Source organism: Galleria mellonella, unplaced genomic scaffold (assembly GCF_026898425.1).
Source record: "Galleria mellonella isolate WM207_F2 unplaced genomic scaffold, CSIRO_AGI_GalMel_v1 utg146, whole genome shotgun sequence".
Lineage (NCBI taxonomy): Eukaryota > Metazoa > Arthropoda > Insecta > Lepidoptera > Pyralidae > Galleria > Galleria mellonella.
The window spans coordinates 2,758,961-2,775,727 of NW_026441999.1; the positions used below are offsets into that span (position 1 = coordinate 2,758,961).

Genomic DNA, 16,767 nt, shown 5'->3' on the forward strand with positions numbered 1-16,767 from the left:
AAATAGGTTTACGAAACAATGAGAAAGCGATGGTTACTAAATGAGAGATTCATTATCTTTATTATTTAAGGAGGGGTGATGGAGCTTTTTCATTATATTCGGGTACTTAGAGAAATTTGCAAATTGAGAGGCATGTAATAATCGTAAAAACAAAATGAAAAATAAAACGTATAAAATATATATAAAAATATACACGTTTACTTTGGGGCGAGTATTATTAGAATGATTACTTTTTAACCGACTTAAAAAAGGGAAGTTTTGTGTATTTATATATACTAGCTTTTACCTGCGACTTCATCTGCATGACCGGAGTGAACATAACACCATGAGTGAACATAATTCACTGATCAGGATAAAAAGTAACCTATATCCATTTTCATCCCAATTTAAACTTTTGTATGAATTAACCGCTTGCTAAATTCATACAAAAGGACTATTTATAATGCCCATAATTAAGATTACTTGAAAATATTATTTTTATATTTATTTAAGCCATTAAGGTGTTAAAAGGTAACAAACTCACTTTCATATTAATAGTACGAATCACCAGTAATGAAGTTATTGAGTTTAACTAATTTATTTTTAAATTTTTATGCATATTATGTGACACGTTCACTAAATGTAAGATGATTAAATTTTATTTGTATTCATGTTATATGATAGTCATCATATAATATGTATGTAGCTATTCCTTATTAATAATATAATGGCAGAAACTTGAGTCTGTTATGTTTTCTTTTGCTACTTTTTTTTATACAACTTAGAATGGCAAACAAGTTAACGGCCCACCTGATGGAAAGTGGTAACCGTCGCCTATAGACATGAGCAGTATCATGGACATAACAGAGTATACTGTTTCGCCCATGATACCCCCCATGCGTTGCCATTCCTAAGAACTCAGGTGTTATTCCTCTGTACCCAGTAAATTCACGCCATATCCCACCCTTCAAACCAAAACTCAGCCATGCAAACACAACCGCTTTACGGTTGAAACACGAATGGGAACTTTTCAGCATCTTAACGATTTTACTAATTAATCCCGATAATGTGAACGAAGTCGCGGGTAAAAGTATTAAGTCCGTCTTTTATACTATCTAAGTGTATTAAAGTTTAATAAATCCTTAATAACATTATAAATATGAATGCGAGTTTGTTAGTTTGTTTGTTACCTTATTACCTCTATACCTCTTTACAATTATTTAATTGTTGCTATGTCTGTAAACTTTCTTAGAGAAAATGGGTTGAAATTGTTATTAATAGTTGACTGCGGCAACACAGGTCTTATTTTATTTATTTAATAATCAACCGACTTAATGGATTATTGTTATAGTTCTTATGGACTCATTGTTATAGTTCCTTTAAAATACACCCACTTTTACTTGCCTTACTTGTTTTAGACTTATAATTTTTGTTTATATAATTAAAATGTGACATTGACTGTATTTATAAGAGGTTTAGCATGTAAGTTATTTTTTAAGAGAGCTGTAGATTTTTGTACACATGGAGGAGAATGGAAAGGATAAGCTGGACAGAAAAAGTAACGAAAGAGGAAGTCTTGAAAGGGTGAAGGAGAAACGAACATTAATAAAAACATTAGAGAATAGAAGAGGCAAAATGCTGGGACATCTTATATGACATGACGATTTTTTAAAGAATACAGTAGAAGGAATAGAAATAGAAGACAAAAGAGGAAGGGGAAGACCGAGTAATAACTACATAAAGAAAGGTAAAAGAAACACATGTATAGGGAGGTCAAGGATATGGCCTGGGATAGAGGTGCCTGGAAAAAAGATGCATAAATTAGATGCACCGACAAGAGGAAACTCTTAAACAAATAAAAAAAAGATTTTTGTATTAAATAAATATAAAGTATGTAGCACTTTAACGGCTTAATTAATTACTTTAGTATGAACTGAGAAAGAGGTACATTTTATCTCGATCAGAGTATATATCCCAGGCATACCGATGAGGTTGCGGATAAAAGCTAGTAAATAAATAAAAGCAAGTTTTGATTTTACTTTTTCAATTGAAAGGTTGTATTCTCATGTTGATTTCATACTTACTTTGTCAAGGTTGAAGTCAATTATTACTGGATGTCGTATCTAATCACCGGTGTGAATAGGACCTTAGAATGCAATAATGAAAATAGGTTTACAAAACTTTCCGAAAGTGGAACTGATGGTATACATACTAAATGAGTTTTCTTTTTTTATTGGGTTTGGTGCAATAAAGAGTTAAATAAATATATTTATATATTTTAATTCGCAAATTAAGTGATTTGTAAAAATTGTGAAATAAAAAGACAAATAAGAAGAAATAAATAAATAAACAGGGAAAAGGACTGACCGTAAAATATTTATTTATTCTAGTCTCAATATAGTTACATAGCAACACCTTTTCTACAATGTTTCTAGCAAATAAATTTCATTTCATTTCATTTCATTTCATTTCATTTCATTTCATTTCATAGAATTAGTTTCCAAAGGGAGACTTTGTACAAAAGTCGTTTGCTTGGGTACCTCTGTACCATTCGTGTTTCAACCGTAAAGCAGTTTGCGTTTACATGTTTCGGTTTGAAGGGTAGGGATATGGCGTAAATTTACAGGGTACAGAGGAATAACACCTGAGTCCTCAGGAATGGCAACGCATGGGGGGTATCAAGGGCGAAACAGTATACTCTATTATGTCCATAGTACTGCTCATGTTTATAGGCGACGGTTACCACTTTCCATCAGGTGGGTCGTCGCTTGTTTGCCATTCTAAGTTGAATAAAAAAAAATACTTCTAGTATAGGTGTACGTCCGTCTTAAAACATCAGCAGTACTTAACTACGGCTGCCATACGGCCTGCCAAGTGTGGCAACTATTGGCATAGTTTATAAGGAATGCAATCGTTCTTTATAGCAGTTTACAATTGGGGAGGATTTGCCAGTAGTTACCCCGCTTGGCAAACGGGCTAGCAACCGCAATTAGCTTTTGGTTATGTTTTAAAAGGAACGCTGCTGTCCATCCCTCGACCTTTAAATTCCCTTAGTCGCCTCATACGACACTTATGGGAAAGAAAGGAGTAGTCCATTTTATGACGGGACCACACGGCATTTCGTATACTTAATATCCTTAATTTTGATATTTCAATAAAACAAATTACATACAGATAACAATCAGTTTAGTGTATAATCACGAGAATAAAGTCGCGTATAAAAACTAGTTCTATGTATAGCTAGCTAAAGCTAGCTATTATTAGGTTAAAAGTAGCCAATTGGATAGTGTAAGTGATTACCAACAGTTTTGAAGGCGGCCATCTTGAACGCAATGTGTATTGTGATTATTTATGATATTTTGTGATGGCGAACTTAACAACAGCATGAATTATGATCCGTTCTATTTTCTGAACAGGCGAGGGCCCAAAGTTTACTAACTTGATCCATATTTCATTTATTCAAACTAGTGCCGCCCGCCGGCTTTGTGTGTTAAGTATTTTTAGTCGCAAGCTAGCTCAAGTTATCTAATTTAGGTCGTTGAATTCTTACAGTGAAAGTTTCGACGGTTTAAAAACATTTTTTTTTGTTATATCTTGCTCATAATTTTTTAAAGCTCTTTCGAAGAACGGGCCGTCTTAAATTTTTACCCGACTGCGCAAAAAAGGTGTGTAATGCTTTGGGTGTTTATGTATGTGGATTTCTATATTTCATAATAACTTATAAATGTTTGAGCGGATTTGTATGTGTGGGGTACCGTTAGCATCCTCATATAATCCTGAGGGGGACACTGGCTATATATTTTTTTATATATGAGCGAGGAAGTAGTGTTTTTAATTTCATTTCTTAGGTGCATTTTTCAAATGGACGATAATGGAATGATAACATATACGGCATCAGTAAAAGATGATAGGTGAAGATGAAAAGACAGGTCAGTTAGCCCGTCGTGATGAATTCACTTGGAATTGAACACGATGGTTTGCGGGGAAACCGCAAGGAGGTCGACCTGACAGGGCGTTTTGCTAGTAACGGGTCTACTAATCCCCATTATTAACAATCCCTTCTCTTCCCTTGTTTTAGGTGTTATCTATCACCGGAAATATATAGTCATAAATAGAATCCTTAACAGAATAATTAGGGGTATTTATTGACCGTTGCATTTGTGGTGTTTTCCCAATAACAGAAAAATATATCGATTTAATTATCCACTGCTGAACATAAGCCTCCCCCTTGGGAGGGTTTGCCAGTAGTTGCCACGCTTGGCAGGCGGATTGGCAACTACAGTCAGGTTTTACAGATGTTTAAGGGGGACGCTGCTGCTCATCCCTCACCCCTACTAGTCGGTTTTTACGACACCCACGGGAAAGGAAGGGGTGGCCTATTTTATGCCGGGACTAAACGGCCAAAAAATAACTGTTTTTTATATAGTTATTTTTTATATATAATCCTCCGTTTCACTTCGCCACAGTCGAAAAATTATGCTATGCCAAGCACCAGTGGTGCAATCCAATTTCCTATAGTACACTAAATTTACATGCGGAAACATGTAACATTTCCTCTCGACGTGTCAAGTACAACTTTAAAATTAAATGAGTTGTTAATTTAAAATTTAAAATTTTGTAAAAATAAAGTTGTTCTTCTTAAAAGAATAAAATAAAAATAAATATATGTATTCAGGGCTTTAAAATATCATAAATATTTTAAAAAATATATTTATTTATCTGATAACTATATTATAAATAATAAAGAATAGAAGAGGCAAAATGCTAGGCCACCTTATAAGACATGACGATTTTTTAAGAGCATAGTAGTAGGAAAAATATAGAGCAAAAGAGAAAGGGGAAGACTGGGAAATAACTACATGCGACAGATAAATACTAGGCGTCATGTCGTATAGGGAGGTCAAAGATATGGCCTGGAATAGAGCTGACTGGAAGAAAATGCATGAATTAGTTGCACCGACAAGAGGAAATTCTTAATTGAAAATAGATTCATTAATAGTATGTGTGTAAAGCAGACTTGATGCTAAAAGCATTCTCTCCCAGTCAACCATAGGGAAGTGTCAGAATACTCGAATGCTGTACTAGTAATTATTAATATACATACATACTAAAATTTACATATATAGATCAATAAATACATGTAAATAATATAAAAATATATTTTATAATTTTTCTATTTATTTATATAACTCTTTTATTTATATAATTTATTATTGTATTTCTTTGTAATAATTATTTTTATCTAACTAATTTATAACCACTGTAATAGCATATTCTAGTCATTAAGATTTTTTAAAAATTATTTTCTTGTTTTTTTTTTTTGGCAATAATGTCACAAAAAATGCTTAACAAATTCACGCGAACAATAATGCCAGTATCGTTTTACTTAAAATATGAATGATTACTTACGTATTTCATTTCTATGAAGGAATATTTTTATAATAAAACAAAGGCGGGTACTATCGTTTATGTGAAACTTAATATTAAAAAAGTTGGGAATAAATTTGTCCTCTCTCATACAATACTCTGAGATGCATCTTTCAACATACGGAATAGGGGCTTCGTTCCTTTATAATGTTTTGTCGGTGTCATGCTGAACTTTGCAAGACTTTTCACGATAAATACTTCAAAGTTTCTTTTAAACTTTATTCGAGCATGTTATAAATCAATATAGGGAAATAAATCATATATTTTTCTATAGAAAAAAATAACTATTCCGATATTAGAAGTACGTAAATGGAAATTGTATATTAGTTAATGGATATTATTGAAGAAATATGGAAAAAGAGCGGAGGCCTGTGTTCAGCAGTGAGCAGTTAGAGGTTGGAGGATATATATATATATATATATATATATATATATATATATATATATATATATATATATATATATCTTTATTTATTTTCCGTCATTATAATTTTCCACGCGGTTCCCTCAGGAAACCATCGTGGTAAATTTTTTGATGAATTTATCACGATGGGCCAACTGATTTGCTTCATCCTCATCTGTCATCCCTCACTAGTGGCCCCTAGTGTACACCGATAGCACAGGCGGGGTTGCCATTCCATTTTCATCCATTAAAAAAACCGTGGCATTTGACATTAAATTTTACGACAAAATTCGATTTTTAAATATTAATAAAAAATAACATTTCCCGGTATAATATTTAAGAGAGATATGTAAAAATGGAAAGAAAATATATTTGTAAATGGATATTATGGGAAAATAAACAGACCTAACACAGCATACAACATTAAGCCGACCTCTTCCGCGAACTGTGTCAGTACAGTCGGCCACAAAAGTATATCAAACTGTCAATTAACGAGTTTAGAGATGGAAATCTTTTGGTTATGTACCTACGATTTGATTCCGCATTTTTTTTGTTTGTTTTTAAACGCCGCAAGATTTATGTTAGCTTAATTTTTGCGGTAGCCGGTCGGGCTTTGTTTGTGGCGAGGTGAGATGCGGAGATTGCTTTGTGTTTTTTAACGCGGTAAAGTTTGGTTTTTATTTTAATAAACGTTTCGTATTCGTGATAACTTAATGTTACCTTTGTTTTGATTTAATATTTTCAACCGACTTTCGATTCGTGTTTCTTTCGTGAAGTAGCTGTGTTTGCATGGCTGTGTTTCGGTTTGAAGGGTGGGATATGGCGTGAATTTACTGGGTACGGAGGAATAACACCTGAGTCCTCAGGAATGTCAACGCATGGAGGGTATCATAGGGGAAACAGTATACTCTGTTATGTCCATGGTACCGCTCATGTCTATAGGCGACGGTTACACTACATCAGGTGGGCCGTCAGCTTGTTTGCCATTCTAAGTTGTATAAAAAAAAACAAAATTGTATGCTAATTAGAATAGCAAACAACCTGACAGCCCACCTGATGGAAAGTGGTTACCGTTAACCGAAACATAGCCATGCAAACACAACTACAACTGCTTCACAGTAGAAACACGAATGAGACAGATGTACCCAAGCAAACGACTTTTGTACAAATATATCTGCATCATGCCTCTTAGGACACCCACGGGAATGGGGAGGGGTGGCGTATTCGATGCCGGGACCACATGGACATATAAAATATTTATAGATGGGTATTTAAATAATTAAACATAACACTTTTATTGCTGACATTACAAATCAGCACAATATCATAACATGCCTTTAATATCGACATAATAATCCCATCCCGGCTTGAAAGAGATGGATTGTAATTAGGTGATGAGTGAAAGAGACGGATGCGAAGACACGCAAGTCACGCACAGATATTCTCTGGCGGTAATGACGCGTCAATCAGGGCACACAGATGAGTTTGATAATGTATGGGAGGGAAATGTATAAGGTATTTTTATATATTTTTTATTTTATAATAACTGACCGGATAGACGACGTAATCTTAAGTAACCGACATAGCTCGAAGGATAAGAAAGCTGAAGTGGCAATGGACCGGTCACTTAAGTTGGAAAACCGAAAACCGATGGGGAACAAAGGTTCTTGAGTGGTGACTGCGTACGGGCAAACGCAGTGTAGGACGACGATACATAGTAGGGAGTTGGTTGATGCAGGTGGCTCAGGAACGTTTCTTATGTCAGTCTATGGAGGAGCCTTGTGTCCAGCAGTGGACAGATAACGGCTGATATAACGACGATGACTGGACTAGGACCAGACAAGGAGTACACAGCTTCTGACCCAGGAATGGGCACGTCAGATTTGTGACGACAGTGGCGTTTGCGTGATTTTTTTTTAATTAACGCATAATACGAGTATATTATTTGGCGTACAATTTTCAGTGGCAGCTTCCGGTCCCTGCCTTACTCCCCTGGATACGCCCATGCGAACAGCCATCGTTCTGTCAAAAGTTAGCTTTGACGTCAATATTTGATTGAAGTGTCTACGAATAGTTTGTATAGGAAAAAAGAAAAATGTAGCTATTACGCTTTTTCGTCCAGTTTTTTCCTATTTTCTGTTCATAAGAACGTTTCTCGGTCTTCAAAGAATATTTGAAAAAAAAGTGAGCCAAATTGGTCTAGACTTTTTCAAGTTTTGCGTTTAGCAACATATTTAGCGGTTATACTAAGAATTTGCCCCGGCGTTTTGCGGTGTTTGTAAAAATAAAATAGAAAAATCTTTTAGATTGTTAAAATAGCTTTCTATCTATATTTCTTTCTATTGCTTCGGTTTGAAGGGTGGGGGATATGGCAGTGAATTTACAAGGTACAGAGTGTCATGTCCATGGTACTGCTCATGTCTATAGGCGACGGTTACCACTTTCCATCAGGTGGGCCGTCAGTTTGTTTGCCATTCTAAGCTGTATAAAAAAATTTGAATTACGCAGATATAATAACAAAACACATATTTGCCATTCTAAGAAAAAAATGGAATCAAATAAAATGGATTAAATATCTTTTGAGTTTAGTCTTTACAAACAAAAAAAATCTAACTTTTTCTCTTTATAACATTATTTTAGACAGATAACAAAATATTTTCGTAAAAACCAATTTATAAAATCTTCATTATTTACTAAATCGGATGAATATAATATTTTTCTCTCGCATCACAAACAGATTCTAGGAATAATAAAATGGATCTAGAAAAGGAAAACCTAGAACAATGGAGCCGGGGCAAAAGTTGCTTTAATTAATAAATCCCGGCGTAGTAATGCCAAGTGTTCACAGTGCGACTTGACAAGGCGAGATTAATAAATAATTGTAAAACAAAAGCACACAATGTTCTAGATAAAAGCGTTGTGGCTCGGTTGTTTTTGTACAACAAAGGTGGCGATAGCATATGGCTTGATCATAAACGATTACTGTAGTTAATGGACCTATGGCCTATAATATTTATGGCCTATAATACTTACACCCATAGACAAAACTATAACTTATAAAAAATATTCATCATGAAGTAATATTGTTACGAATACCACATTACCAGAGGGAGACTTTGTACAAAAGTCGTTTGCTTGGGCACCTCTGTTCCGTTCGTGTTTCTGCCGTGAAGCAGTTGTGTTTGCATGGCTGTGTTTAAAGGGTGGGATATAACAGTGAATTTACAGGGTACAGAGGAATAACACCTGAATCCGCAGGAATGGTAACGCATGGGGGGTATCATGGGCGACGTACTATGTTATGTCCATGGTACTGCAAATGTCTTTAGACGACGGTTACCACTTTCCATCAGGGGGGCCGTTAGCTTGTTGCGGTTAAAAGTTAGTGAGTAAATTAGTTTATTGTTCCGTGTAGTCCCGGCATAGAATAGGTCTCCCCCTTGGAGGGTTTTGCTAGTAGTTGCCACGCTTGACATTGGCAACCGCAGTTAAGCTTTGGACATGTTTGTTGTTTAGGTATACAATGGATGTGTACCAGTGAAGGATAACAGATGATGATGAAGCAAGTCAGTTGGCGCACCGTGACGAATTCAGCCATAAATCAATCATGATGGTTTCCAGGGGGAACTGCGACAGGTCGAGCGGATAGATCATATTGCTAGCAATGGGACTGCTAAGCTCCGTTACTAACAATCCCCTCTCCCCCAATTGGTATTATTTTTCAACCAACTTCAAAAAGAAGGATGTTCTCGATTCGGTTGTATTTTTTTCATGTTTGTTACCTCGTGACTCCGTCAGTTGTATAATTATTTTTATGTCCGCAAGGATATTACAAAGTGGTACCATAAAAAAATCATTAAAACCGGCTCATTGGTTTATTTTTTAAAACAATTAAAGATGGGTTTTTTTATGTGGAACAATCTAATTTTTAATAATAATAATAATAATTTTTATTTTGGATTTATTTGGTCCATTAAATATTTATTAGTAACAATATTCTTAAAACTAATATTTACTTAATAAATTGCATTCATGAGAAGTTAATTTATTAATGAAAATCATAAGTACTTACAATTGATGTCTATGGATATGTTCTCGGACACTGGCGTTATTGAAGGGTCCGTAACGGCCTGTAAAAGAAATACATTTATTAAGAAAAATTCTGATTGGCAATGTATTAGGCGATTATGTTTAAACAATATTTATATAACAATTATACACAACTAGCTGTATCCCACGACGTCACTCGCGTCAATTAATATACAGGGTGTAAGGGTCAGGTTGGCCGAAACTGAAACAGCGAGTTTCGGTTTGAAGGGTGGGATACGGCGTGAATTTACTGGGTACAGAGGAATAACATCTGAGTCCTCAGGAATGGCAACGCATAGGGGGTACAAACATCATGGGCGAAACAGTATACTCTGTTATGTCCATGGTACTGCTCATGTCTATAGGCGACGGTGACCACTTTCCATCAGGTGGGCCGTCAGACGCCATATCCCACCCTTCAAACCGAAACACAGCCATGCAAACACGACTGCTTCACGGTTGAAACACGAATTGGACAGAGGTACCCAAACAATCGACTTTTGTACAAAGTCTCCCTCTGGTTTTGCGTAAAAGAATAATAAACATATATCCATCCCTCCGACGTTACAAACTTTCGCATTTATAATATTTACGGGATAACCAATCAAGTGTTTAATTACAAACAAATGCATTTGTATGTGTGACGGAGACGAATACAATGTGTCACTATTTCTTGGGTACCTCTGTCCCACTCGTATTTATGATATAAAACAGTTGTGCTTGCGTAGTTGTGTTCCCATTTGAAAGATGAGTTATGACAGTGAAATTACTTGGTCCGGAGGTATAACAGCTTAATCCTGGGGGGAAAGGGATAGTTAGTAATGGAGTCTAGTGGTTCCATTGCTAATAATATACCCTATTAGATCTCCACGTGGTACCCCCTGGAAACCATCGCGGTTGTCACGAAATTCGCCACGATGGGCAAACTGACCTGCTTTCATCCTCACCTATCATCTCTCACTGGTGCCCCGCCAGTGTACACCGATAGTGCAAGCAGGGTTGTCATTCCATTTTAACCCATAAAAACACCTTAGTCCTAAGGAATGGCAACGCATGAGGTCTCTGTACATTTTGTAATGTACATGTCTATAGAAGATGGAGCGATTACATCAAATGCATTGCAGGAAGTCAATGAATGCAGGTGGCTCAAGACAGGTTCCTTATGGCAGTGTATGGGGGAAGCCTATGTTCAGCAGTGGACAGGTAATGGGTGAAATAATGGTGATTATGTTTATAGGTGATGGTTAGTTTCCACCAAATTGTTGGCCACTCTAAAGATTACATAGTGACTTCATACCTGACATGTGACGTGGGTGCCGAAGTCTGACCTCCGAAGCCTGAAGGAGACGGTGGCTCTCGCTTCGGAGTTGGCGAGGAGTGCGTGAGACTTCCACCAGGATATCCTCGCTGTTGGGCGACCTAAAAATATGGAAGAAACATTAAAATACTAGCGTATACATGCGAATTCGTCTGCATGGCCGAGACATGTTCGTTAATTAGGATCAAAAGTAGCGGGAAATTATGGAATGGTGTACTCGTGGTGTATTCTCACGGTATACCATTGCGGAGCATCAGTAGTGGATGGACCGATGAGGATGGAGGCAGGTCAGTTACATCTTTTTTTTTTAACGTGTGGAAAATCTACAGCAATACCGTCCCATCTGCTGGAGGGAGGGCAGCTGGGGTGTGTGGGATTCGTACCCACTAAAAACCACACGACGTACCTCGAGGCGCTTATGTAGGATCCCGGGTTCCCGTTTGTAAAACTACCGAGTAAGGTCAGTTACATCCTAGCATCGTCATCACATCAGCCTCTAACTGTCCACAGCTGAACACAAACCTCCCTTGTCTTGGGGGATTTTGCCAGTAGGTGCTAAGCTTAGCAGGATTGGCAACCGCAGTTAGGCTTTAGAGGTGTTTTAAAAGGGACGTTGATGCCCATCCCTCAGCCTCCCTTAGTCGACTCTTATGACACCTACGGGAAAGGAAGGGATGGTCTATTCTATGCCGGTGACCACACGGCCATTCTAGTAGGATTATATGAGTATTTACATCAATTTTCTCTTTTTTACATAATATTACTAATAATAATAGTAACCGTTTTACTTACAACATACTTCTCGTATATTTTTATCCCAAATATCTCCCATGTTATTTGAGAAAAAATAATACGAGGGATCTTAATCAGAACAATAGAAGTCAGAATTTTTATTTTGACTTCATGCAAAACCTACTGTACCAAATTTGATGTAGTTTTCATAACTGTATTCCTGAAGGTATAATTAAAAATTTGGATATGTTTTTTCACCTCTGTCCCATTCGTGTTTCTTCCATGAAGCAGTTGTGTTTGCATGGCTGTGTTTCGGTTTGAAGGATGGGATATGGCGTAAATTTACTGGGTACAGAGGAATAACACCTGAGTCGTAAGGAATGGTAACGCGTGAGGGGTATCATGGGCGAAACAGTACACTCTGTTATGTCCATGGTACTGCTCATGTCTATAGGCAACGGTTACCACTTTCCATCAGGTGGGTCGTTAGCTTGTTTGCCATTCTAAGTTGTATAAAAAAAAATCTCCTACTATTAAAATCCACACGTACAAAGTGGCGGGCAATAGCTAGTTTAGAAATCAATTCAATTTGTTCAGTACATCCGATTCGTTACTGAGACGTCGGGGAGAATATTTTATATCATTTCAGTTGATTTATACGAGGTTTGTCCGGAAAGTACGTATAAAAGTTTTTTAAAAATTTTATTTTACAATTATTCAGGTAAATCAATTTTATCCCCTTCAAAGTACTCCCCCTGTGACATAATGCACTTGTGCCAACGCCGTTTCCACTGTGAGAAGGCTCCTTGAAAGTCCTCTGGTTGTAGGTTTCTCAGCTGCCCCGTCGTAGCTTTTTTATCTCATTTATGTCCCCCAAATGCCGCCCCCGAAGTACCAATTTGGTTTTTGGGAACAAGAAGAAGTCACACGGGGCCAAATCCGGCGAATAGGGGGGGTGTTCGGTCACCGTAATGGAATTTTTACTCAAAAACTCACGGACAACAAGAGAGGTGTGGGCAGGGGCATTGTCGTGGTGAAGAATCCAACGCCCCTCTCGCGCCAATTCTGGACGAACTCGTGCCACACGAGCTTTGAGGCGTCTGAGCACATCGACGTAGAATTTTCCATCAACTGTCTGGCCTGGAGGGACGAATTCGTCGGAATGTGAAGTGGAAGGACGTCCTGAACGTGGGTCATCTTGAACGCTTTCTCGGCCCTCTCTGAATCTTTTTAGCCACTTGTGGACGGTTGGTTCCTTCACAGCATCATCCCCATAAACTGTTCTGAGATCGGCAAAAATTTCACGGCCATTCTTGCCGAGTTTCGAGAGAAACTTGATTACGACGCGCTGCTCTTCAACGGAAGCGGGCTCCATGCCGACGGGGTTTCGTTAAGAGGTAACTTCACAGATGGCGTGACAAGCCAGTTCGCACCGCACGGCGGTCAGACCAGAACTGAAGCATTGTTAGGGACATAAGGAAGGGGTCCTGCGCTTACCTGGCCTCCCCACTCCTCTTTCTCGCATTCCAGAACACTTTTATACGAACTTTCCGGACAGACCTCGTAGATCTACCTAGAATGTCTGTTGATACTCGTACTTGCATTTTATTAAGCCAAAACTGGCTTAAGTAATCAAAAGTAGTATTGTGGAACCACAGTGTAATGAATGAACAGTCAGTGGTCCAGCCTTTGAAGACTCGTAATTATGCCGCGTTTTTTATAGGGTTGTCACATTTTTAACCTTCTAATTCATAAAAAATAAAAATTTCTAGAAATTTATATTAATGTATGCGCTATGTTTTCTGTGTGGCTTCAGCATATAATAAGCTACCCCTTTCTTTCCTGTGGGTGTCGTAAGAGGCGACTAAGAAAATATTAGAGAGAAAGGCAGCAGGGTCCCTCTTAAAATACCTCTAAAAGACTAACTACGGTTGCTAACCCGCATGCTAAGCGTGGCAACTATTATCAAAACCCCCCTTACGGGGAAGGACTATGTTCAGCAGTGGACAGTTAACGGCCGAAATGGTGATGCGCTATGCTACCTTTTTGACATGTCCCAAACAATTCTATGGTAATTCGCCGCCCTTTCCTCAATCCGCAAGATTGCTCTGTCCGGACGTGCGTGTTGGGTGACTGGCCAGAAAATCTTTTAGACTGTGGTAGCACCGTGTAGTATGCAACAGTATTTATTGTTCTACTGCAAATATATTGTTGTGGAGCGAGTTTTACAATGCACTCACTGGATTTTAAATCTTTTAATCGAACAGAGATTTCGTCTGTATTTATTTTAAGAAAATAAAAGGAAAAACACAGTTGTTCTTTACGTTTCAAAAAACAAAAATACTTATAAATAATTTTATTAATCTATACTCTTTATTGTTAAAGACTTCGTAAGCACACATTATATTTTAACGTAATAACTACCGGTTCAACTTACGTGTAATTAGATCGAGCAAGACCGACTAGTTTCGGGATCAATTCGTGATCCTTAGTCATGAGTGATTGGGACGTGAGCACGAGCCTGACTGTATGTCAGGCTTCGTCGTCGCTTTTTCAATTTAATTACAGATAAGTAAAACCGGTAGTTTTTATATTAAAATATCTATACACTGTTACTAAATATATAATATAGTTACTAATAATTTATTATTATTATTTTTGCACCATGTATGGAGTGCTTTATATTTTAAGTATTCTTATGTTATCACCTGTATGTTTTTTTATTGTTTTCTTGGTGTTAGTTTTGTTAATATGTAATCGATGACTTAAGAAAATGTTGTGTACATCTGTAATTGGTGTAAATGCAAGATGCAAGCCCTGTATATCAATTATTAATGTCTATATTTACACTGTTGACGTACCTTTTAAAAATAAATAAATAAATAAACTTTATGGACACTTTCTCCTTTCGGGTTCTCAAAGTTGACTGGAAGAAATCCCTTTAAGGGATAAGTCCGTCTGTGTACATTTTTGTTTTAACCTAATATCTACTATTATCGTCATATCAGCCTTGAACTGTTCACTGCTGAACATAAGCCTCCCCCTTAGGGGGTTTTGCTAGTAATTGCCACGGATCGGCAACCGCAGTTAGGCTTTAGAAATGTTTTAAGAGAGACGCTGTTGCCTATCTCTCGCCCTTCCTTAGTCGACTCTTACGACACCCACGAGAAAGGTAGGAGTGGCCTATTCTATACCGGGACAACACGGCAACCTAATATCTATATTATAAGTAAACGTACAATAGCAAATACACACACATGTAAATACACACACATTGAAATTCTACGGGATGTTTCGTAGACACATTGTATTGAAAAATAGTTTTTTGGCTGTTACTTCGAATTCATAGAATACCGAAGTAGGAAAACCAATTAAATAAATATCTTCTGGATGGCGTATCAAGATATATAAACTATAAGGTATATGTTTAATACATCAATTTTTAAGCTAGAACTTCAGGAATACAACCGAAAATCCCATCCACTTACATCCGCACAGACATGACAGCGACGTTTCTTCTTACATACATTTTCGCTGTTATCCTCTCTATCTCGATCGTTCGCCTCTCGCACTCCTTATTTCTGTTTTTCTAATTTATTTTCTGTATATTTTGTTTATAAATACTTCTGAATATCGTATGGTATCGTATCACCCGTTAACTGTCCATTGCTGAATATGAATTTCCCTCTATAGAGAGGTTTTGTCAGTAGTTGCCACGCTTGGCAGGCGGATTAGCAACCGCAGTCAGGCTTTAGAGATGTTTTAAAAGGGACACTGCTGCCCAACTCTCGACCATAAACTCCCTTGGTCGCCTCTTAGACACCCATGGGAAAGGAAGAAATGGCCAATTCTATGCCAGGACCACACAATCAACCCATCCAACCAACCCAAGATAGTAACTCAGAACAGTTACATGATAATTATTTATTGCAAAGATTGAAGACAAAACTGCAAAGTGAAATAGTACGTTGAACCGGTATACTACCAAGGAAGACCTTCATCTATAAAAATGAAGGTGAAAATGGAATGGTAACCCCGCCTGCGCTATTGATATACACCGGCGGGGGACCAGTAAGGTATGATAGGTGAGGATGAAGCAGGTCAGTTACTCTATCATGACGAATTCAACAAGAATTGTTCACGATGGTTTCCGGGGGGAACCACGTGGAGGTTGACTTAATAGGGCATATTGCTAGCAATATCAAACTCCATTGCTAACAATCCCTTTCCCTCAATCCATCGCTATTTTTTATGGGTGAAAATGGAATGGTAACCTCGCCTGCGCTAACGGGATACGCTGATGGAACACCAGTGAACGGTGATCGATGAGAATGAAAACAGGCCAGTTAGCCCGTCATGATGAATTCATAAAGAATTAACCGTTAACAGTTTCCAGGGAGAAACGCGAGGAGGTTGACTTGGCTGGGTATATTGATAGCAATGGGATTCTTAGTTTCCATTACTAACAATCTCTTCCCCCCAATCCATCGCTATTAAAACCTCTTAGATCAGACCAGCCATTACTTAATTAGTTCTTCATTTATTAACTGGACATATCTAATTAGAGATAACGCGGGTCAGTTTATTTTCCTTTCCCCCACCCCCCACCCGAATGGGTCGTGTCCAAATCTAAGCCCATAACAGTAGAAGTTTAACCCCTATCAAACGTCATGCAGTTTCGTCGGGGACTCCCGTGGGGTGTTTAGCGAAAAATGTCCAATTCACGCATACTGGTGAGATTTGACTCAAGTAATAGGAGGAAGCGGGAGCGATAGCGATTTTCACAATTATTCATGCTACACAAATAATATAGATCGTT

At 37.5% G+C, this 16,767-nt stretch overlaps 1 protein-coding gene across 2 annotated transcripts in view; it reads right to left on the minus strand.

The window, feature by feature from the left end:
* The window catches only part of LOC116412753 (B-cell receptor CD22-like), a 517,626-nt gene that overhangs the window by 47,543 nt on the left and 453,316 nt on the right, over positions 1-16,767 (minus strand). For both annotated transcript variants that reach the window (XM_052891825.1, XM_052891826.1), the window contains 2 exons: positions 11,196-11,317; positions 9,882-9,939 (listed from right to left, as the gene is read on the minus strand). In XM_052891825.1, the coding sequence (XP_052747785.1) occupies positions 9,882-9,939; positions 11,196-11,317 (180 nt within the window). The remainder of the gene's footprint in view (positions 1-9,881; positions 9,940-11,195; positions 11,318-16,767) is intronic.